This window comes from Dipteris shenzhenensis, chromosome 24 (assembly GCF_047967505.1).
Source record: "Dipteris shenzhenensis isolate YYH24624 ecotype China chromosome 24, Dip_SZ_1.0, whole genome shotgun sequence".
NCBI lineage: Eukaryota > Viridiplantae > Streptophyta > Polypodiopsida > Gleicheniales > Dipteridaceae > Dipteris > Dipteris shenzhenensis.
In genome coordinates, this window is record NC_141619.1 from 21,226,965 (window position 1) to 21,251,575 (window position 24,611).

Here is a 24,611-nt window from a genome sequence, read left to right on the forward strand (position 1 = left end):
AAAAAATAAAAATAGCTAAAGCCTTTCGCGGTTTGGAGGGGGGTTTAAAATTTAAATTGAGGGTGGATTGTAAAGAGGTGGAAAAAAAAAGGGGAAATAATGAAGGTAAGAAAGGGAAAAGAAAAAAGGAAGTGTGCAATTTTCTTTTTTTTTTTTGGGGTTTTTTTTTTAAAGTTCTTCCTCTTCTTCTTCTTCTTCTTCTTCTTCATAGGCTTCATCATCCCTGTCTTCTTCTTCGGCTTCATTTTCGTGAGCTTTTTGGGCTTCGGAGCTTGCACTCCATCGCCATCGCCATCGCCATCGCCATCGCCATCTCCCCCGAGCTCCCTCAGTAGCACCCCCTTCCCTCAGCACCACAGCACCATCTCCAGCTCCATCCATCCCTCCTTCAACAACAGCAGCAGCAGCACCACCACCACCATCATCTTCATCGTCATCTTCCTCCCTCGGTTTGTCCCCTCTCCCCCCTTCTTCTCCCCCCCGTAGATCTCCTCCGCTCCCCCCCTTCCTCGCTCTTGCTCCCCATTCCTGCTTCCGCTCCCCCTCCCTCGCATTTCCTTCCCTCAATTCATTGCGATTTCCCGCTCGACGCTCCCTCCCTCCTGCGATTTGCATGACTCTCTCTTTTTCTGTGCATCAGCACGTCGCCTGCCTGCCAAGCGATGCCGTTTCCTTAGCAACTCTCCTCAATCTCCCTCGTGCCTCGCATCGTTGACGCCAAGCTCGTCATCCTTATGTAACGATCAGCAAGCCAGAAGCGCTGTTGCTAGTTTTCAGTGATCGTCACGCGACAGCACGATCGCAGGCTTTTACTTCGGGGAAATCTTGATGATCATTGCAGCAGCGTGCTCAGGGTCGCTTGTTTGAACGGAAGCAAAGTCCAATTACTTACGATCTACAGAGTTGCCAGTCATGCGCCCGATTCTACCTTTAATAGTTCTTCCACGCGGGCCGGATGAAATGTATAGGCATGATGCTATCAACGGCAGAGGATCAAAGAACGCGATGTGGCTGCCGTCTTTGGCGGCCTGAGACAGGTTATTTCAGGATTCCGTGCACAACGGGGCCATGGTGCGTCTTCTCGGTTATAACTCACAAATAGGGTTAGATACTGAAGAGTCTCCTAGAGAGATAGTGAAGACACCGAGCCCAGTGGGGGACAATGGATGGCTCATTCGTTTCTTTGATTCGGCCTTTTTTTGTGAATGGATCGCAGTTAGCTACTTGTTTAAGCATGAGCACCAGGGTGTTAGAGATTATCTCTGTAACAGGATGTACACACTGCCATTGCCCGGGATTGAGGACTATCTTTTCCAGCTTTGCTTCATGCTTGTGCATAAGTCCAGCCTTTCATTGGAGAAGTTCATGGTGGATGGGTGTTCCAAGTCCCTTAAAATTGCCCTCAAAGTACACTGGTATTTATTAGCCGAAGCTGAAGAGGCTGCCGATGCAAAGGAAGTTGAAAGGCTACTGGAAAAATGCCAAACAGCAGCATTGATGGGAGACTGGCCCCCACTGGTCAGACCAAAGAAAACAGAAACAAGCCCAGGCAGTAAAATTCGCATGTTCAAGCTTCTCTCGTCTCGACGCCTTCTTAATCTCAGTGGATCACCGACTTCACAGAAAGTTTCATCACCACTTGCTTCTCCAACTCCCATAAGCGAGGAAGAGACTCGCAGTCCGTCTGAGGATATGGACTCATCCTTGAATGCTTTGAAGAAGAAGCTAATGCCTGGAACCAAAGTGCGGGATGCATTTTTTAAAAAATTTCAGAACAAGGAGGAGGATGAAGTTGAACGGCCCAAGGAAGGTGAGTCTGACAGTTTCTTCCGCAGACTCTTGAGGGAGAAGGATGATGATGAGAAGGGTGTGCGCAGTGATGATCTCGCCAACTCTGAGAGTTTCTTCCGACGCATATTTAAGGACAAAATAGATAGTGAAGACAAAGTTGGAAACAAAATTGGCGACGACGAGGGTTTTTTTCGGAGGCTATTTCGTGATAAAAGTGATGACAAGGAAAAAGCTGATGACAGCAGAGAGAGACCCGAGGAAGAGGAGAAAGGTACAACGAGTCTTGATGAAGAGGATGTGCCCGAGTTTTTTCTTTTCCGAAGATTTTTCCGAGTTCACCCTGAAGATGAAGACAAGGCAATGCCTGAAGTTCCTACATCAGAAAGCAGTCCTGGCACAGAAGGTTTTTTCAAAAGGTTATTTAAAGATCGGAATATGGAGGATTCTAAATTTTTTAACATGCGACGAGAAGATGGAATGAGCCCTTCAAGCATTTTGAAAAAATTATTCAAGGAGAGGACTGATGACACTGGGCCAACTACAATAGAGGATGGGGTGAAGGCAGGCAGTGACAGTGCAGGGCAACAAAAGGAGCCTCAAAAGGATGCACAGGTCAATGTGAAGAATGGCTTTTATGAAGCAAGGAGGCTCCATGAGGTGGACCCTAAGGCTGAGAATCGGGCCACAGATCTGGTGCTTGCTACAAATGACTCATCTTCATTTGAAGCTGATGCCAAGTCAAGCTGCGATGAGCATTCTCTTTCAGGTTCTCTGAGGTTTTCAGCGCAGAAACCAGCAGAAATGATCGCTAATGTGGCTAGTGGGTTCTTCAGTGTAAGCGCTCTACCAATAAAATGAGTCTAGTTTATTGATACTATGCTTCATTTTCCCAACTGTATCATTGATTAGTGCTGCTCTAATTGTTCCAAACCTTTATAATTTCTTGTATACATTATGTAACATTCTGATACAAAAACCAAATCTGACTTAGTGGATTTTGTTGTCTTTGTCTGGTCCCTAGGGTAATGAAGGGTTTTGACTAGTTTTGCTGTTTTTATTACACAAGTCCTGTAGTGACTGCTTATGAGGCGATTAATGTTTAAAAAGGAAGCGCCAGCCTATGAGCCCTGTCAGGGGACATGAGGCCTGGCTGGGAAATTTTGACTTGGTGTTATTATACCCTGATTTAGAGCAGGCACCAGGGCTGGAGGGAGTCCTTTTTTGGATAGTTTTCAGGGCTTTGAGCCACTGTGTTTAGACGCAGCAATGGCTGCTGGAGGCTGCAGCACAACAGCCCCCACTGTGAGGCAGCTGACCCTGCATTGGGCCATTTATAGGCCAGTGAACAGGTCGACTGGTTAGCAGCCTGTTGGTTAGCTGGACAGGTTGGCCAAACCCTAAACAGGGTTGGCTTGGAACAGCACCAGTCAGCCAATTTAGGCGTTATTGCAGCGCCAGTCGGCCAATTTAGGGGCTGTTCCAGTGCCCATCATTTTTGTTTCTGCCTACTGCTGCCTACTGAGGCCTCGCCTTGAGGTGTGTGTAGCAGGAGTACTGTTGCAGCAATGTACACACACACACACACACACACACACACACACACACTGCTGCTGCAATACACAGACCGTTCAGTTTATCATGTGTTTTCTGAGTGGATTGCTGAGTTGAACTTGAGTAGTGCATGGTTGTGAGCTTCTATCCTGGGCCAAGTCTTTCTCTCTATTTTTCTAGGCATTAGTTAAACATTGTCATGGCAATACCCTTCTGCCACAGGGCCGGGCCATAGTCACAAGAAACGTTTCGAGATTTTGACAGACGTTTTGTCAAGAAACGTGTAAAGTTAGTGTATTTTATATAAATTATTTTATATAAATAATAAAAAGTGTTTTTTTTATTTTAAAAAATTCAATAAAACTTTCACGTTTCGCACGTTTCTTAGAAACGTTTTGGGCAGAAACGTTTCTTCACGTTTCTACTGCTAGAAACGCGTTTTCTGGTGACAGAGCCACAGGCCCAAATTGTCCACAGTATTTAGATACATGTGAGTGATAACAAGTAGTTCTACCTTGATTCCAGTCCATGGTGGAAGTGTATGCTACAAGGTTGCAGCTAGAAGTAGCACCAGTTCTGTAACTACTTGACAATGGCACTTGGATCAGTGATTCGGAAATCTTTTTTCACTTTACCAGGCAGGATCAGCAGAGTAATCATTTGTAGGCAGATTGCCGTTAGTGTGATAGAGTGTTTCTAGAAGGAGTGTGGCTACAAGGATAGGGCTATGTGACTAGCAGGGTCACACCACCCAAAACAAATGTTTCCTTTCGTTTATAGTTCAAGAAGATCCATGTAAGGTCCTTAGACACATGCGTGCCTAGGAATCTGGTAGCAAAGCAGCAAGAAACAAAGGGGTGAAATCGGTCAAATTTTATGTAGCCAATGTCAATGAAATGAGATACCATGATAGAATCACAGGATCTACCTTTCTGAGCAGCTAGGCCTAATTGGAAGAATTTTCCCAGACTCAAGCAACATCTAGGCTCACGCATAGAAGATGTTTGCATAAATATAACCGAAAGCACCAAAATGGGGCAAATCTCTCTATAAAACAGGTGCCCTCCTGAAGGCATACACCTGCAACACTTTGCTGTATTGTCTAGCTCCGAATTGGGGCTGCTAATGTAACCGGCCTTCAGTTTCCTAAAGGGCAGTAGACCATAACTTGCATTGCATATTCATTATTCACAGCCTCATTGCATCATTTCCAACCACTTAACTTAAACAACACCACTTAGAAAACAATTTAACTGGATGGAGGTTAGAGTGCCCCTGCTCAATGAAACCAAGTACAAGACACCACATTGGCCCCAAACACTCGGCGCCCCTTTATTTATTTATTTCTTTAGGAATGAAATGGGTACATACAACAAGGGCTCTCCCTTGTGCTCTGCCCCACGGGCAATTCCACTGTCCAAGCCAAACCTTGGCTATAACCTGCATTCCATCCTAGTGCACACACTAGCACCCAAGTGCCAAGGCAAAGCTAAGGCATTCACCATTTGTCCATGACCAACTGTAAAAGTATCCAAGCATTCCACAAAGATTGTAACCCACGGTTAATGACCAGGCATCCTGACACTTCCCAAAAACCTCCAAATGCAATCACATGAAAGGATAGCGACAAGAGAACTCAAACCATCTTCAACTGTCTTCAATCCAGCTCCGAATACACTTCCAAAAACAACACATCCAATGTTGAGGCTAGCAAGAGGAACTGGCAGCTAGCAGAGGGGAAGGAAGAGAGGGATTACAAGCTGGAATCCGAGAGAGAGAGAAAGAGTAAGAGGATCACGGGCAGGAAAGAGAAGATGAGCAGGCCGTACAGCAAGGGAAAGGGGCCGCACAACAGTGAATAAGCGTCCGTACAGCAGCCTTTGGAATCCGTGCAGCAGCAGCAGCAGCATTAATGACGTCCGTACAGCCAGCAAATAAACGCCCGTACAACCTGCATTGGGAGTCGTGAAACAGCTCGTACAGCAGGTACAGCAGCGATGGAAACTCTGTCCGTACAAACAGCCAAAGGTTGTACAATATTCACCATTTGTCCATGACCAACTGTAGAAGTATCCAAGCATTCCACAAAGATTGTAACCCACGGTTAATGACCAGGCATCCTGACACTTCCAAAAAATCTCCAAATGCAATCACATGAAAGGATAGCGACAAGAGAACTCAAACCATCTTCAACTGTCTTCAATCCAGCTCCGAATACACTTCCAAAAACAACACATCCAATGTTGAGGCTAGCAAGAGGAACTGGCAGCTAGGAGAGGGGAAGGAAGAGAGGGATTACAAGCTGGAATCCGAGAGAGAGAGAAAGAGTAAGAGGATCACGGGCAGGAAAGAGAAGATGAGCAGGCCGTACAGCAAGGGAAAGGGGCTGCACAACAGTGAATAAGCGTCTGTACAGCAGCCTTTGGAATCCGTGCAGCAGCAGCAGCAGCAGCGTTAATGACGTCCGTACAGCTAGCAAATAAACGCCCGTACAACCTGCCTTGGGAGTCGTGAAACAGCTCGTACAGCAGCGATGGAAACTCCGTCCGTACAAACAGCCAAAGGTTGTACAATAGTAGCAAGTGCTACGTACAACGTGCAATTATGGCCTTGGGATTCGTACAATGTGAAACAGTCGTGCAGCCTGCGTTGAATCGTCTGTACAGCAAGAAAAACAGCCCTGTACTGCAATTATGAGCCTTGGAAATACATGCCAAATGATCCGTACAGCAGTACTTATGGCCCGTACAGTCCGTACGAGGCCTTTAATGAAGTGTCTGCAGTCCGTACAGCCATACGGGCTGCCTCGAAATGCGTGAAACTCCAAGAAATGCGAGAGGGGCAGCTTTGGAAAGCGTGCCAAACCTTTTTCTTTCCTTCAAAAAACGTAGGAAGAACATCTCGTAACGTTGAGAAGAGGAGTAAGGAAAGGAGAGGTGGTAGGTAGTGCATGAGGGAACACCACGTGGCCCCCTCATTAAAGCTCTAACCCTTGCAAATCAATGGAACATTGGTTTGCCCTCACATTAAAATCCTAACCCCTTCTAACCAATGAAACATTGGTTTCCTTGGGCCTAACTTTAAGACCCCTCTAAACCTTGCCTTGCCCCTAGCAAGTAGGCCTAGTGTGTGCACTTAGGGACTTTTGGGAAGTGTCTCTTCCCTTGGGCTAGCCCCCTAAGCCAAAGTAAGTCACGGTTCCTAACCTCACGTCCTCGTGACATACCCTCCTCTTGAAACAGCAAACTATCAAGTTTGCTGCTTTAAACAAAAACCACCAGCAATGATGATATGGTCTAGGAGAGCGCACGTGTCCATCCGCATACAATGCATCATCCGTGTGGAGTGACTAGTACACTCATCATAGAAGTCCCGTAGCAGATGTATTGTCAGCAAACAATACCTTGGGTGAGACATATAGTGTCACCGAGCGACTTCTAGATACCGTGAGCCTGTCTGTTGACAAGGAGGTGGAGGAACTACCCCCCTCTTGAGCATCAGGCAATGCTTTAGACCTATGCTCTGCTGAGCCTGAAGGAGCTACAACCAAAGTCAGCTCAAAGCACAACAACTGAGTGGACTACACCACTCTGAGTGAAATCTGCTAGTTCACTCGCCTCCAATAACTTGAACCACACACGCATGGCAATAATGGATCCTAGGAACTTAGATGCCGGTACTCGATAGCCTTGCAGACTTGCATCACCGCAAGCTGAATCGGTTCAGCCCATCTATGCTAGACTTGGACCCTTGCCTCATGGTTCAAATCAAAAACCAACTAGCATGTACTAAATGGATTTACTGCTCGAGCCATGCCGGGCAACAAGAGCATCCAAAACAGGCATGTGATACATGGATGTGTGCTTTAGCCATGCCGGGCAACAAGAGCAATCCAACAGTAACAAGGACTACTTATTTTGCAATTTACCATTCAGCCTAGAAGAGGAGACTCTCCAGCTTCTGACTGATACAAAAATCAATAAAACTAGCAGGGCAGAACTATCCTGCAAATTACCATGCAAAACTAGTAGGAAATAAACATCCTGCAAATAACAAAGCAGCCTAGAAAGAGGAGACTCTCCAATTTCTGGCTGTTACAATTATTCATACCAGTATTACTGCTTTTTACCTAAGGAAGACAAATCTCCTAGCACGCGTGGCTGTCCTTTTTCGCTTCTTGTGCTCCCATAGGTTGTTTCCGTTTACGATTGGGGCAATCTTTGGCCTGATGGCCCTCTTCTTTGCAAAGGAAACACTTTCCAGCTTCAAATAGGGCTTGTCGTTCCTCAGGAGACAATCTCTCTTTGGTAATGGGCTTACTATTAGGTCGCTGGTCCACATCAAACTTGACTTTGGTTGTCTTGGCAAATTTCCTTTTCATCCTGCTGCTTACGTTTGAATCCTGGAGTCATCCCTTGCATGAGAGCATAGGCTGTAGTAGCATTCTCAATCAGCTGAGAGATGTTGGAGACCTTTGTCTTGGTGCAATAGTCACGTAGCTCCTTTGGCAGCCCACAACAATACTTTTCCACCTGCTCAGACAATGATACGGTCCTATACGAACTGATTGGCAATAAGGCCTCCCAGAATTTTTTGTTATACTCTTCAAGATTCTTACAGTTTGCAGCATCCAGCCTATGCCATGCTGTCATTATATCCACTTCAAAACTGGTGGTGAGCCAAGCAGATGAGAAAACTTGCTTGAACTCAATCCAAGTGTTAGGGGCTTTACCTTGCAAAAGCAAATTGGTCCACCATTGGAGTGCGTTAAACTTCAAGAAGGTGGCTGCCTTTCGTACCTTGGAAGACTCTGTGAAATGACCACCGGAATAGGCAGCATCAAATTGTTGTACAAGTGTTAGAGCCTTCAATCTATCCTGCATCCCATTGAAGGTTTCAAACTTCACAGCTGCCCCTCCCTCCTTATAATCTTTCAGCTTACCTTTGGGAGTAAGATTATCATAAACTGGGGGCTGTAAATATGGTGGAGGCATCAAAGATCCCATATTTTGTACCATATCACCTGTGCCCATGGTGGGGTTGACCATTCTGTTAAGACAAGCAATCTCCAAATGCAGAGGCCAGGGCCAAACAACTGGCCAGAAAGGCCAACAATGGCAAAAGAACTCCAAACACCAAGGTCAGGGCCAAATAAATGGCCCAAAAGGCCATAACTGGCCGACCAGGTCAGGGCCAAATAAATGGCCAAAAAGGCCATAACTGGCCGACCAAACCTGGCCGACCAGATCTGGCTGACCAGAACTGGCCAACCAGATCTGGCCGACCAGAACTGGCCCACCTAACCGACCAGATCTGGTAACCGACCAGATCTGGCCGACCAGATAGGTCAGGCCTATAAAAGGCTGTAGCCCCCTGGCTACTAATTCACCTTTTCTGGAACAGGCTGCTGCACACCTGCGCTCCCGTATTGCTGCTGCCTCTGCTTCCTCTGCCTCCACTCCTGCATCCTCTCCAGCTTCCTCTGCCTCCACTCCTGCATCCTCTCCAGCATCCTCTGCCTCCACTCCTGCTTCCGCTTCAGCATCTCTGCCTCTTCTGCCTCAGCTTCAGCATCTCTGCCTCCTCTGCTTCAGCTCCATCATCCTCTCCTGCTGCTGCTCCAGATCAGCATCGTCTTATATCTCTACTGTTGCTGTATTATTTTCTCCAGATCTGCAGCAAACCTTTGCTCTTCTGGCAATAGGTTACTGACCCAGATCTGGTTCAGTTCCAGCTAGTGGAGCTAGTGCAGAGCCCACATCAGTTGGCTGTTCTGGAGGACTGCTGTTTGCTCCCTCCATAGTTTCTATCTCAGATATTTCTTATCTTGTATTGAGTTCCTTCGGTGATATATATTTCTTCTTCAGCTATCATTAGTGTTGTTTTATTTGTCTCCAAGAACTTTCTTTATATGGTATCAGAGCAAGGTGTGCCTATCGACACGTGAGCCTTGACCTGGAAAGCTTGGAAGATAGATCATCAACTGAAGATGTCTTCTCCTTCTTCCCCGAAGCGATCTCAGCCTGAATCGACCTCTATTCAACCACCACCCTCGTCATATGTCGAGAGAGAGTCTGCAAGGATCGAAGGTGATGAATATCTCTCCAAACTCTTTAAAGAATTTGCTGAATTTCAGAAATGGAAGGAACTTGAAGAAGGTACCCGCACACCTCGTGCTTCTTCTTCTCCACGTTTTTCTCCGATACGTCAACAAGGACCTCTATTCAACTCGGAAGAAGCAGAGCAACATCTCAAGTTCGGTGCCGACGAAGAACAAGTATACCCTGATGAAAGAGGACAAGCCGGCATGAGGACAATGGGTTATTGGACAATGCCTATCCCACAAGAATCAGTGCAAGGTATGTTGCCCTATTCCCTTGGTGCAACTCCATCTGTTATGCAAGGCATAGGAACGAGTAATCACGAGGACACAGATCCATACATGCATGTGAACACTCGTAGACGAGAAAGGAGAAATGCGTCAGACAATGAGTTTGCTTTCGGTTCTCATTCTTCCTTCCCTCCCATCTGTTAGAAAATACCCAACAGAGGGTACACACAGCGGAAGATTTATAGTAATGCCCAGAAACTCACATAGTGTGCGGTGTGGGTGTGCAATCACAAACTTCTTTACTTATGTGCATTCAATAGATGTGCAGACTCATCAATAGACAATGAACCAGCCAGATAGAGAAACCACCAAAATATATATTACTGTCCAAAACTATGGACACAATACAAAAGAGATAGATCTAGAGTCCCACCAATGATGTGGTCCTCTGATCTTACCACAAGGTCCTTCTCCTATCTGCTGGCTATCTCTAGACTCGAGTCTGCGTGCTCACGTTTGTAGACTTTCCGTCCAGTGTGTTCTTCTCCACCTTACTGCCTGTGAATCAGCCTAGGTGGGCAGCCCCTGCCAAGCTTTGTCTGCAGCACACAGATCCCTGTTCCACTGCTCCAACCTGCTTGTGAATGGCTGCTCCAGAAGATGATGATCTCAGCAACCTTCTGCCCTAGAAGACAGTCTAGGTTCAACCTCTCCTTGGAGCTAAGTCTGCAGCACTCTTTAGGTCTCCTTCACCTCCTGGGAAAAGGCCCAAGGAAGCCCTATCTGCTGCTCCTGTCTGCTCCTCCAAAGCTGCGCTGCTTGATGAGAAATGAGGCCTGAAGCCTCTCCTTTTATAGGCCCTAAGGCCTGGCAAAAATACCGACCAGTCTGCCCTGACTGGGCCGACTGGACAGACTAGGTTGGCTGGCCCAACTGACCTGGTTGGCTCAGCCCAACCAGCCCTATATAAGGGCCCTTTGCTGGCCCTTTGTTCCATGCAGGGTCCAGCTCCTTTGCTGCTGTCCTGCCACCTGCCAGCCCTGCTTGCAAGCCATAGACCTGCCCATGGACCCCCACTATACTGCGCCTTGCTGCAGCCCTTTGCCGGTGCCTTGTCTTGGCCGTACCTCTTCCGTACACTGCCCTGCAGCAGCCCGTACAGATCCGTACAGCTTTGTACCCTGCTCCGTACACATGCTAATGTCAGCGCGCCTTTCATAGGGTCCTGCTGCAGTCCACTGAGTGCCTCATGCCAGGCCTGATCCAAGACATTGTGTCCCGATGCAGCCTTTCATCCTTGGGATACCCCACCAACCATGAATGCTCCAGATCTGTCCCAGATCCACACATCCATGTAATCTCTCTTTGGGCACATCTTGCCCTAGGTCTCCCTCCCCCACGCTCTCCTCATTTGGGGGCTTACAGATGGGGAGGTGACCTTTCCAACACCATCCCTCTCATATCTTCCGCTGCCATCTTTCCTCCAGTGGCTTCTCATTCTCCATCTTCTCCCATGCCACTGGGCTCCTATAGTTTACTTCCCTCTATCTCTCGCGTTGCCCCTTTTTCCCCTCTCATGTCCTATCCTGCCTCTCATGTTTATCCCTCCCCCTCAGGGCCTTCTCCGAATCCTTTTGTTCCTCCGGTGGTGCTTCTCTCTCCTTCTCACTCCGCTCTTGTTCTGAGTCCTCTCATGCATCCACCGGTTGCTTCTTCCTATCATTCCCTTTCTTCCTCTCACCCTGTCTCTGCAACATCCAAACATGCTTTTATTGATATGACTCGTTTTAACGGGTCTAATTATACCACATGGTCAAATCTCATGCGCCATGTGCTTGATTCTTAAGACCTATGGGAACTCGTTCAAGGTACTGAACCGCAACCCGATCCTCATGTTTATCCTTATCAGGTAGTTCGCTCGTGGCGACATCATAATGCCACTGCCATTGTCGAAATCATGCAAGGTCTTTTGCCTGAATTTCACTCTCAATTACAGCATTTTGACCTTGCCTCTGAGCGATGGGCACATCTCACTGACCGCTATGCAGCCCGAGATCGTACTCGTCGCATCAATCTTGACCACGATCTCCAGCAATTCCAGATCACTGCTGACGATGATCTCAAGGTCAAACTGGCAGACTACCAGCGGTTAATTGCTGAATTTGCCACAACTGGTCCTCCCAAATCAGAGGATGACCAAGTTACTTTTTGTAACTGAAAAAGTGCATTGGGATTAAGCTTCTCTGTCTCATCCACCTCGTCCTGCAAATCCTCAGTGGCATGCTCAAGAGAAACATGCTGTCCGTCATCATTTTGCTCTTCTTCACCATCACTGGTATTGTGCTCCTCATCAAAGCTGTCTGTTTTCTGCTCGGAGTTAGTCAGTGATCTCTCACGGTGCAACATGATTGTTGATGGTATGGCGGTAACAAAAATGCAATGGGGCTTTCTTCACCCAACACTCCTAGGGCTCACCTCTGTAGGAAGATGGTGATGTCTCGGCAACGGAACCACTGTAACCGGACTTCAGTTTCCTAAAGGGCAGTAGACCATAACTTGCATTGCATATTCATTATTCACAGCCTCATTGCATCATTTCCAACCACTTAACTTAAACAATACCACTTAGAAAACAATTTAACTGGATGGAGGTTAGAGTGCCCCTGCTCAATGAAACCAAGTACAAGACACCACATTGGCCCCAAACACTTGGCGCCCCTTCCGGTATTTATTTATTTATTTCTTTAGGAATGAAATGGGTACATACAACAAGGGCTCTCCCTTGTGCTCTGCCCCACGGGCAATTCCACTGTCCAAGCCAAACCTTGGCTATAACTTGCATTCCATCCTAGTGCACACACTAGCACCCAAGTGCCAAGGCAAAGCTAAGGCATTCACCATTTGTCCATGACCAACTGTAAAAGTATCCAAGCATGCCATAAAGATTGTAACCCACGGTTAATGACCAGGCATCCTGACACTTCCCAAAAATCTCCAAATGCAATCACATGAAAGGATAGCGACAAGAGAACTCAAACCATCTTCAACTGTCTTCAATCCAGCTCCGAAAACACCTCCAAAAACAACACATCCAATGTTGAGGCTAGCAAGAGGAACTGGCAGCTAGGAGAGGGGAAGGAAGAGAGGGATTACAAGCTGGAATCTGAGAGAGAGAGAAAGAGCAAGAGGATCACGGGCAGGAAAGAGAAGATGAGCAGGCCGTACAGCAAGGGAAAGGGGCCGCACAACAGTGAATAAGCGTCTGTACAGCAGCCTTTGGAATCCGTGCAGCAGCAGCAGCAGCAGCATTAATGACGTCCGTACAGCCAACAAATAAACGCCCGTACAACCTGCCTTGGGAGTCATGAAACAGCTCGTACAGCAGCGATGGAAACTCCGTCCGTACAAGCGTTGAATCGTCCGTATAGCAAGAAAAACCGCCCCGTACTGCAATTATGAGCCGTGGAAATATGTGCCAAATGATCCGTACAGCAGCACTTATGGCCCGTACAGTCTGTACGAGGCCTTTAATGAAGTGTCTGCAGTCCGTACAGCCATACGGGCTGCCTTGAAATGCGCAAAACTCCAAGAAATGTGAGCGGGGCAGCTTTGGAAAGCATGCCAAACCTTTTTCTTTCCTTCAAAAAACGTAGGAAGAACATCTCGTAACGTTGAGAAGAGGAGTAAGGAAAGGAGAGGTGGTAGGTAGTGCATGAGGGAACACCACGTGGCCCCCTCATTAAAGCTCTAACGCTTGCAAACTAATGGAACGTTGGTTTGCCCCTCACATTAAAATCCTAACCCCTTCTAACCAATGAAACATTGGTTTCCTTGGGCCTAACTTTAAGTCCCCTCTAAACCTTGCCTTGCCCCTAGCAAGTAGGCCTAGTGTGTGCACTTAGGGACTTTTGGGAAGTGTCTCTTCCCGTGGGCTAGCCCCCTAAGCCAAAGTAAGTCACGGTTCGTAACCTCACGTCCCCGTGACGGCTAACGCTGCTCTTAAGTTTGCCTCCTTCCTTTGGCTGCTGCATGCTACTGCTGGAGCTGCTGTGGTTTGAATTGGTTGGAGAATTGTGGGCCATATGAACCCTTTATATAGGCTGAGGGATGTGGTAGGAAAGGTCACTAACCCGTCTAAGATGCAGCCTCGACAATGTGACATTCCTAGAAGACTGCGTTAGACTGGAGATGTAGCAGGGAGAGAGCCTAAACTCACTCTCTCTCTACTGACAATAACTGAACTGAGATGAAATATGCACTCAAACACGTGGAAGTATGGAGTGAATGTGAGACTCTGAGGGCCATATGAACCCTTTATATAGGCTGAGGGATGTGGTAGGAAAGGTCACTAACCTGTCTAAGATGCAGCCTCGACAATGTGACGTTCCTAGAAGACTGCGTTAGACTGGAGATGTAGCAGGGAGAGAGCCTAAACTCACTCTCTCTCTACTGACAATAACTGAACTGAGTTGAAATATGCACTCAAACACGTGGGAGTATGGAGTGAATGTGAGACTCTGAGGGAGGACTCTGCAAGTGGATGAGAAATGAGGGCCAAGGGCTGCCTTTTATAGGTCCCCTTGGGCCCTAGAAATGGCCGACCGGGGCTGATACTTCACCGACCAGCTCCTTGCCCCACCTGCCGTTTCGACTGAGGTTGGGGCTGCTGGATCCCCCCGACTACCGTGTGGCAGTCCCCGACCTGCTGATGTGGTGCCACCGTACCGCTGATGTGGCAGCACTGCACTGCTGTGCCTGCTGCCTACCTGCTGCTGTCTGCGTGGCTGCCTGTGCAGCTGCTGATGTGGCTGCCTGCGTGGCAGCCTAGTATGCCACGGGCTAAGGATGGGTATCGAAAATGCCTCCTTGTATGCTGAGAGGAGGTTGGGATAATCTGTGAGAAAATCCTGCTCAACCCATGGTGCCTTGTGGGAGTCCCTTTAACTGCATACAAGCGTTGTTGATTGCTTGTACCTTTGAACTGATGAAGCAAGGATCTGCTCGGGCTCAACCACCTTTGCCTCATATCAACAATATTGGGCTGCTCCACATCTAGAACTGCTGCTAGTGCCAGATCCACATATGGCTTGAGCCACTACACATGGAAAACTGGATGCATGGTCCATGTCGAAGGTAATTGCAACTTGATGGCCACATCATTCATAACTTTGATGACCGAAATGGTGCGAAAGCTGCGATGAGAGGGCTTCGGGCACTTCTTGCCAATGTGCTTCAGATGCCCTTCCTTGTAACCCACATCTCACTGGTTCTTCTTGGCTTGCGTTTGGTAGGCCTCCTGTGCTTTGGCAATGCGCTATTTTACTGACTCCATGATCTGCTCATAGGTCTCTGTGATGTGATCAGCCTCGTATATCTTCTCGGATGTCCTGGTGAAAAGGGACTTGAATGTCTTGCCAAAGGTGGCTTCATAGGGAATCTTACCCATACTGGAGGAATAGGTGTCGTTTAGCTGGATTGAGCATGCAACATAGCACGAAAGAGAGTTGGTTGTAGACTTTGATTGGCCATTTGACTGTGAATGAAAACTGTTGGAGAAGCTAAGCTTTGTACCAAAGTTGTCAAACAAGGCTCTCCAAAACCGGAGACAGAGGCTTGCCTTGAATGTTTCAGATTAGCCTGAGCAATGGCAAGTTGTAGGCTAAAAGGAATTCATTCCTAGAAGGTAAGTTCGTCTTGACATGAAAAGAAAAGAAAAGCAGCCTGTTCCAGATCTAGCCATTCTCATATAAATCAGAGGCTTTGATGCTCAAATCTAGACAGAGGCTTGCCTTGAATGCATCACAGTTTCCTGAGAAATGGCATGTCGAAGGCTAAGAGGAAAGCTTCAGCCATTCTCACAGAAGCAGCGGCCTTGATGCTCAGATCTATACAAGCAGACAGAGGCTTGCCTTGAATGCATCACACTACTTTCCTGCTATTTGTGCTAGGTCTTGGAGTTGCAGATCTAGCAGTTCTCACAGAAATCAGAGGCCTTGATGCCCAAGGGTAATATCCACTGCTTGAGCACATGCGACCATGAGTGAATAGGTATCTGCCCACCCTGAGATCTTCAGAGTGGCTAGTGTGGCCGCCATGTTGCTCTCCACCTGGTGTCCCATGAAAGTGCCATTTGAGGCAATGGTATCTGTGGGGGTGAGAGTCAATATGGCCTGTGGGCGGCTATGGTGGAGGTGATGTCCTTGGAACTCCTTCCTTGCCGGAGTCAAAGCCGTAGTGAACCACTTTACATGGCTCCTTCTGCTTGGAGCTTTTGAAGTTGCTTCTTGTGGCCCTGCATACGACAATGGAAGCACCAGTTCTCTTTGGCATACGTCGCTTGGATTGCTGCATCTTAGTAACCACCATAACCGTTACTGTCCTTCGCCGTGCAGTTCTTCTCCTGTTGCCCATTGCTGGACTTCCTCCCACCGTCTCCTGACGGGGAGTCCCGAGACTTCTTACTATTGACTTGCTTGGACCCTTGACCATTGTGCATGAGCTCGAATTCTGAGCAGGCTCATATACACTCTTGTGGCTTGAAACTACAACATACCATTGGATGTCTGTAGGCAGTCCATGGAGAAACTTGCTTTGCTTGTGGATTTCCACCGGTTGCAATTGTATGGACTCCTGAGTTAACTTATTGGCGTCTCTGTGTACCAGCGTTGGACGTGCCACTAGTACTAATGGTGTCCTTTAGGGATCTTGTCTGTACCATAAAAGAGTGGGCTATCCCTGAACTGCACCTCCCTATCTCAGGAAAGAATCTTTGAAGCTCTCACACCAATGTAGTATTAAAAATGGCAGCGGAAGATGCAAATAAACTGAAACTATAGAACCACACAGAGAACACTAGAGATAACAAAATGTGCCACAACTGATCTGCTGTAACTCAGCCCCTAAACCAGGGCTGCAACTGAAATACAAGGTATCTTGAATAAGATAAGAAACAGGAGCTGCAGGAGAGGCTGTACTGAAGGAGAGGAAAGGGAGCACAAGGAGGCTGCAGAAGGGGCTGAGCTGAAGCAGAAGAAAGGGGCACAAGAAGGCTGCAGCCTGAGAGCACGGAGGTAGGAGAAGCCTGAAGCGAAGAGGCAGGGGCCTGGGAGCGAAGAGGCTAGAGGAGCCTGAACCGAGGATGCAGGAGCCTAGAAAAGAGGAGGCTGAAGGAGCCTGGGCGAAGAGGCAGGAACCTTGGAACAAAGGGAACTGTAGAGGCCTGGAGCGAGGAGGCAGGAGCCCCGAAGAGGGAAGATCTGCTGCGGGAGCGTGGGCAGCCAACTGAGCAGCTGAGAGGAGGCTTTGATGGGGATGGTCAGGAGCAGGCTGTATACATGAGCCTTGAGGAGGTGCAGGGAGAAGTGAGGGATGTGAAAGGGAGGGAGTCCCTTTTATAGGGAAGGCCAGGGGGGGTCGGCCAGATGGCCTAGACCGACCAGCCTGGTCGGTCAGCCAACTGGGCCGACCAGCTGGTCGGCTAAAGCCTAGTCGGCCAGGGGCTGGTCGGCCAGCCTACCCCCTCTGGCCCCCCTTGCTGCGTGGGAGTTGGTCGGCCAGCCACCCGTGGAGATGCCAGTCTCAACACCCCCTCTCAGCTCCAGGGTGTGGCACAAGACCCAGAGAGCTGGTATGACGTTGGAGAAGGGAGGGGAAACAGGTTTGGTAAATATGTCGGCGACGTTGTCGGAAGTGGTGCTGAAGAGGAGCAAAATGGTACCGTCAAGAACCTTCTCTCGCGTGTAGTGGTACTGAATTTCGATGTGTTTTGTCCGAGCATGGAAAACCGGATTGCGAGCAAGGGCAATACAGCTTTGATTGTCACAAAAAAGTGTGGTAGGAGCGGGTTGTTGAAAACCACAATCGAGAAGAAGGCGCCGAAGCCACACAGCCTCACAGGTGGCACTACACATAGCCCGATACTCAGCCTCGGTGGAAGATAGGGCGACCGTGGGTTGGCGTTTACTGGACCAGGAGATAGCCGCAGAGCCAAAGGAGAAAACATAGCCCGTGGTAGAGCGGCGAGAATTGGGGTCGCCAGCCCAATCGGAGTCACTCCAACCTCGGAGAGTGAGCGGGGAAGGAGAGGAACCACCGGCAGTATATAGGAGCCCGAAAGTAGAGGTCCCCTGAAGATAGCGGAGGAGACGTCGAGCAGCCTGCCAATGAGAAAGCGAAGGGGTTTGCATGAAGGTACTGAGGGTGCCGACAGAGAAGTCGAGATCTAGTCGAGTGTTAAGTAGCCAGAGAAGAGAACCAACAAGGTGGCGGTAGAGGGAGGCATCAGGATAAGCAGTGGACCCAGAAGCAGAGAGTTTAGAGTTGGGATCCATGGGAGAAGTGATGGGCCGACAGTCAGCCATGTGGAAAGTTTCGAGGAGCTCGTGAACATAGCGTTGCTGAGAGACAAAATACCCCCTCTTAGTCTGCCAAATCTCAAGACCCAAGAAAAAATGGAGAAGGCCCATATCCGTCAAATTCAGTCTGAAGAGCAACTTTAATGGCAAGGATATGATTGGTATGACTCCCAGTAAGGATTAGATCATCCACATAAAGAATGATGAAGGTATGAAGCTGTCCTTCATGAAAAAGATAAAGATTGGGATTAGCCAGAGAGCGATGAAGTCCTTGGCGGCAGAAGAAGGTATCAATACGTTGATTCCTGGCCCTAGGAGCTTGCTTGAGACCGTAGAGGGCCTTGCGAAGGCGACAGACCATGGAAGGAGAACGAGAATTAATGAAGCCGGGTGGCTGATCCACATATACCTCTTCATGAAGATCACCATTCAAAAATGCAAATTTGACGCCCATTTGAAAGATGGGCCACTGATGGTGGGCTGCAAGAGCAAGGATCGTTCGGATGGTGCTCATCCGGGTGTGTGCTCATCCGGGTGGTAGGTGCAAAGGTCTCCCCATAGTCGATGCCGGGTCGTTGGGCATGGCCTTTAGCCACCACCAGCCGAGCTTTATACTTGTCGACAGAACCATCAGAGGCGTATTTTGTTTTGAATATCCACCGGACACCAATTACGGAACGGTGTGAGGGACGAGGAACAAGGTCCCAGGTGTGGTTCCGAAGAAGAGCATGAATTTCCGCTTCCATAGCCTGTTTCCAATGAGGCTGGGCCAGAGCCTGAGGAACGGTAGTGGGCTCGCGAGTGGCGAGGATGCGAGACATAAGGGCGTAATTGACATGGAGGGGATCAGAAGAGGACGGTGGGGGATGGCGATGAGAGCGACGAGGCCCATCATCAGGGTGTGGTTCGGAGTAGGGATCCTCAAGACCGGAGGAGCGGAGAGTATCAATGAGCCATCGCGGAACACGTACCGAGCGGGGTTCCAAAGGAGGAGCAGACGAGGGTGGAGCCGGAGAAGGAGGCGGAGGAGAGAGAATGGGAGGTGATGTAACGGGGGACGAGGCAGGTGGAGGGAGAGAGGGCTCCGGGGCATCGGACGGATCTCCAAGAACAGGAGGAGAGTCGGAGGATGGCGGAAGGACCTGCTCGTCGAAAAGGACATCCCTGCTCACGGAGATAATGCGGCGGCGAGGATCATATAGGCGATATCCAGTGGAGACGGAGTTGTAGCCTACGAACAAGAGCTTGTGGGACTTAGAAACTGGACATAGGGGGAACGCGAAGATCCGGAGTAGAATCCTTTGTTTCATCAGCCATAACTGAAACCAGGGAGTGGACAGCAACCAAGGGCTGAAGAGAACGGGGCTGGTGAACAGATCAAAGTCTAGAACAGGGCTGCCGACAGGCAGCAAAAAAAAAAATATAGGGGGGAAGAAGAGAGCTCTGTAGTCAGTGGGAAAGAGAGTTGCTGACGAGGACAAGCTTCTTCAACTTCATCAATACAGGAGTTCCAAGATCAGAGAGTATTCTGGTGCTCTGATACCATATTAAAAATGGCAGCGGAAGATGCAAATAAACTGAAGCTATAGAACCACACAGAGAACAAGAGATAACAAAATGTGCCACAACTGATCTGCAACTGATCTGCTGTAACTCAGCCCCCAAACCAGGGCAGCAACTGAAATACAAGGTATCTTGAATAAGATACAGGAGCTGCAGGAGAGGCTGTACTGAAGGAGAGGAAAGGGAGCACAAGGAGGCTGCAGAAGGGGCTGAGCTGAAGCAGAAGAAAGGGGCACAGGAAGGCTGCAGCCTGAGAGCACGGAGGTAGGAGAAGCCTGAAGCGAAGAGGCAGGGGCCTGGGAGCGAAGAGGCTAGAGGAGCCTGAACCGAGGAGGCAGGAGCCTAGAAAAGAGGAGGCTGAAGGAGCCTGGGCGAAGAGGCAGGAACCTTGGAACAAAGGGAACTGTAGAGGCCTGGAGCGAGGAGGCAGGAGCCCCGAAGAGGGAAGATCTGCTGCGGGAGCGTGGGCAGCCAACTGAGCAGCTGAGAGGAGGCTCTGATGGGGATGGTCAGGAGCAGGCTGTATACATGAGCCTTGAGGAGGTGCAGGGAGAAGTGAGGGATGTGAAAGGGAGGGAGTCCCTTTTATAGGGAAGGCCAGGGGGGGGTCGGCCAGATGGCCTAGACCGACCAGCCTGGTCGGTCAGCCAACTGGGCTGACCAGCTGGTCGGCCAGGGGCTGGTCGGCCAGCCTACCCCCTCTGGCTTCCCTTGCTGCGTGGGAGCTGGTCAGCCAGCCACCCCTGGAGATGCCAGTCTCAACATGTAGTAGGGAGAGCATAATCTCACTCTCTCTCTCCTCTCAATAACTGAACTGAGATGAAGTATGCACTCAAACACATGTGGGACTGTGGAGTAAGTGTGAGACTCTGAGGGAGGAAAATAAAAGGAGCCTCCGAAGAGGGAATAAATAACTGAATATCTGTCTGCCCAATAGGGCTGAATACAATGAATGATTAAGAACTGTATGAAGGGAACAAATCCTCACTACTACTAAAGGAAATCAAACTGTACTGTGAAGAGGGGGAAACCCTCACGGAAGAGACGGAACTGAGGGCTGCTGTGATGCAGTCCCTATCTGCTGCTGTACGGGACTGAAGCAGGCTTAGGACTAATTGAGGAGGGCCTGGAAGAGGCTGCTGGACTGCTGCAGACTCTCCTGCCCTGATGCTGGCCTTTAGAACTGCTGGTGGCTGAAGGCTAGTAGCTCTGCAATTGGATGAGAAATGAGGGCCAAGGGCTGCCTTTTATAGGCCCCTTGGGCCCTAGAAATGGCTGACTAGGGCTGGTTCTTCACCAACCAACTCCTTGCCCTGCCCTGATTAGGTTGGGGCTGCTGGAACCCTGACTGCCATGTGGCAGTCCTTGATGTGCTGATGTGGTGGTGGTGTGCTAATGTGGCAGCGCTGCTCTATTGCTGATGTGGTGCGGCGTTGCGCCTGATGCCTGTACCTGCTGCTATCTGCGTGGCAGTCCACATGGCTGCTTGCATGGCATTCCACATGCTTGTACCTGTTGCTATCTGCGTGTAGTTCACATGGCTGCTTGCACAGCTGCTGATGTGGTTGCCTGAGTGGCAGGCTGGTATGCGACAGGCTGAGGATGTCCCTGATGGGCATAAATGTGGCAGCATTGTGGCAGAGCAGTGCAACGCTGACAGGAGTGCCCGGGCCTATTTATAGGCTTGGCAAGAGGTTGGTATCCAGCAAGCAGGTCGGCATCTTTCACAAACCAGTCAGGAAATAAATGACGTACCACTCATCTTTTGCCTCCAAATTCAATTTTCACTATGAGGATGGAGGATAGGGACTAGATCCATGACCATCTCGCGAAGGTGAAGGTTGTGAGGGACCAGTTGGCTGCAATTGGCTACAACATGGATGCAAGTCAGCTCACCATGCTTGTGCTAGGCTCTCTCCTCAGAAGCTTCAGAGGGTGTCTCATGCCAGTGACAGAAAGACCACGGTCTACTCCAATGACGTTTGAGGAGCTTGGGCCTTTATTGCTCGAGGAAGCTTGAGAGAAGCAGTATGATGCGGATAAGGCCTTCCTTGCAAAGGGAAATGGTAAGCCCAGAAAAGGCAACCCCAATGATGACAAGGACATGAAGGAAAACAAGTCAGAGGATACTGGGGACAAGAAAAATAGGAATCGGGATTGAAAGTGTCTCTACTACGACAAGCCAAGCCACATTGCTAACGACTGCAGAAAGAAGATCAAAAGAGGAAGGAAGACAGCATATCCAAAGAAGTTAGATTCAACAAATGTTGCAAAAGAAGAGCTCTTTCTGATAGCGGTGCCTTGAGACATATCCAACAACAAGAACGGTGCATATCTGGAGTGGTTGGTGACTGTTAGAGACAGCAGGAAGTGCTCAGTTGAATGGATTGGGAGCATTCAAATCACCACAGATTTAGATGAGAAAACTATACTTACAAATGTTCTCTATGTACTTGATCCATGCAAGAATCTGCTTTCTATTAGGGGTATAATCAAGGATAGGATGAAGGCATGAGGAACGGAGGAACACTTTGAGGCAGCAAAGGGAATTCCAGAGTGGTGGGCTGAGGGCTGCCATGAAAGCAAAAATGGAGGCCATTCTGAACATAAATGGGATGGGTTGATGGACCCTTAGAAGAGCAAATTTGGGTAAGTACAACGGATTCTTGCCATCAAAGGTTGTGCATAGGCCAAGGGAGTTGTTTATCGGTGGCTGACACAGGGCCCAAGAGCGTGGTACCGGAGGATAGATGACTACTTCTTTGAGATAGGCTTATCTTGCAGTCTATTTGATGCAAACCTCTACCTCTTTACATAAGAAGGTAAGACTACAATTATAATTCTGTCACAGGTGATCATAGGAGGAAGATTGAGGAAGTCAAAGGTTCTTGATAAAGGAGTTCAAGATGACAGATTTAGGGCTCCTTCACTATATTCTTGGAATAGAAGTCAAGCAGAAAAGCGACAGCATCTTCATCTGTCAAGAGAAGTATTGTCAGAAGGTGCTGACAAGATTCCAGATGGAGGAATGTAAGGAAGCACGAACTGCAGTGGAGTTTGAGACAAAGCTGAGTAATGAGGACATGTCTTAGTTGATTGATGCAGCATTGTATCGAAGGTTGGTTGGAATCTTGTTGTATCTGACTAATACTTGGCCAGGTATAGTTTTGGCAGTGGGGTTACTATGTCAGTTTCTCATAGAAGCCAAGAAAGAATCACATGAAGGTGAGATTTAGGGTTCTAATCTGAAAGGTACATACAGTCATGGGATCATTTGCTGCAGTAGAAGTGACCTCAATGGTTTTGTGATTCAGATTGGGTTGGAGTTGGGGATACACAGTACTTCACGCGTCAGATCCTGATCTTTTGCCCATGTGGCAGCAATATTACCAGCCTTTCCCCTTCTATCCCCTCTCCTTGTTTACCCTCATGCATACTGAGGTTTCAACCCCCTGAGCTCTCCTCATTTGGGGGCTCATAGGGGGGCATTAACCCAATATCTCCAACGAGTAGAAAGAATGCTTGTATGCCACATAAAGGTCTTGGAGGATGCATGACTTAAGGGATGCTCAAGTCCTAGTATGGGCGCTATATGTAGGTCATGTCGACTCCAAGAGAATTTGCTCTGTAGGAGGAGCACGATTCCATCTACAATAAAACTTATTTGGGAATTGGTGGAGCCACCGAAGTGCGGTCATTGGCACCAAGTGGATTTACTAAATCAGTTAAAGTTCGGAGGACTCCATTCTCTACATCTTGATATCAATCTGCTAATAAGATAGTAGCATTGCTATCTTTATATCCATTTAGTATAAGGTGCATTTCTCAGGGATTACAAGACCATGCATCCACTACCATGCAAGGTTTGGATACCAAGTCAAAACATGAGAGCTTGCTTGCTATAGTCAACTCCCGCAGACGAAGACTTCCCTGAGATCACACAACTTTGCATGAGACAATACATTCCGTGTGTTGGGATTTAGCAGTTAGCTCCACACTTGTGAGACCCTAAATGAGGAGGCCGTGGGGTGGGATGGCCTGTAGCAAGAAGTAGGGGGAAGGAACTAGATGCAGGCGTCTGCCAAGAGAGAGTCCACTCGGATGAATATTGTGCTGTAACCTTCAAGGCGTTAAAAGAATGAGCAACAATAGCTTACATCCTTTAGCAGCTATGGTAAGATGTAATTTTTCATTTGCAATTGGTGCCTCTGGCTATGCAATTGGTAAAACTAGATGCGCAACTTGACTACCCTATATATGTAACAAGCCAAATGATGACCCCACCAAAGTGCAAGTATAGCATCATAAGTCAAAGGATCATGTATCCTGGATTCCTGTGCAAAACTTTTGCCACTACTTACTTGGGAATCCCTTTAATTGCTCTGTTCATTACCAGGATTTATTATATCTTATTAACAAAACTATCATCAACGGACACCTTGTGCATTGGATTCTTTTTTTACAAGATTTCAACTTCCACATCATAGGTAAGATTGGAAATTCCATGGAGGGGTGGATTGCATGTCTCAGCTTGTTGCCATGTGGGACTGCTAGAAAAGATAAGAGTTTTGGAGGTTGCTTGCTGCAGCCAACGCTCCCCGCGGCGGAAGATAGATGAGTCCATTCATGAGGGTGTGCCCATCCCTCCAGTGTCAGCCTGTTTTTCATGTTCCCTAGGCTGCCATCTGGCAGCCCTGCAAGCCCTCTCAGTTTTGCCTGTGGCATCTCTGAGACCCTCATGGTGGAACTCCCCCATGCTCTCCTCATTCGGGGGCTCACAGTTGGGGAGGTCACCTACCAAACTCCAACATAGACCTCATAAAAGGTATCCTATTCAGGCTTTTGAATTTGATTGCCTTTGCACCAAGACACTACTCATTTTACTTTTTCAGGCCACTTTTTAAAAACAAATATCATGCTTACTGGCTGCCAGCTTATCATATATTTTTGGGGTTTCTTTTTGGGGGGGGGAGGGGGCAAGGCACTCTACAATAAGATAGATTCCAACAGAAGCTTTTCCT

At 48.4% G+C, this 24,611-nt stretch overlaps 1 protein-coding gene across 2 annotated transcripts in view; it reads left to right on the plus strand.

The window, feature by feature from the left end:
- Positions 1-245: 245 nt before the first annotated feature.
- Positions 246-24,611, plus strand: part of PI-4KBETA1 (phosphatidylinositol 4-OH kinase beta1) — a 51,121-nt gene continuing 26,755 nt past the window's right edge. For both annotated transcript variants that reach the window (XR_015543363.1, XM_087395996.1), the window contains exon 1: positions 246-2,625. Coding sequence is in view for 1 of the 2 variants with exons in the window: in XM_087395996.1 (XP_087252122.1) it covers positions 1,069-2,625 (1,557 nt within the window). In the remaining variant the exon portion in view is untranslated. The remainder of the gene's footprint in view (positions 2,626-24,611) is intronic.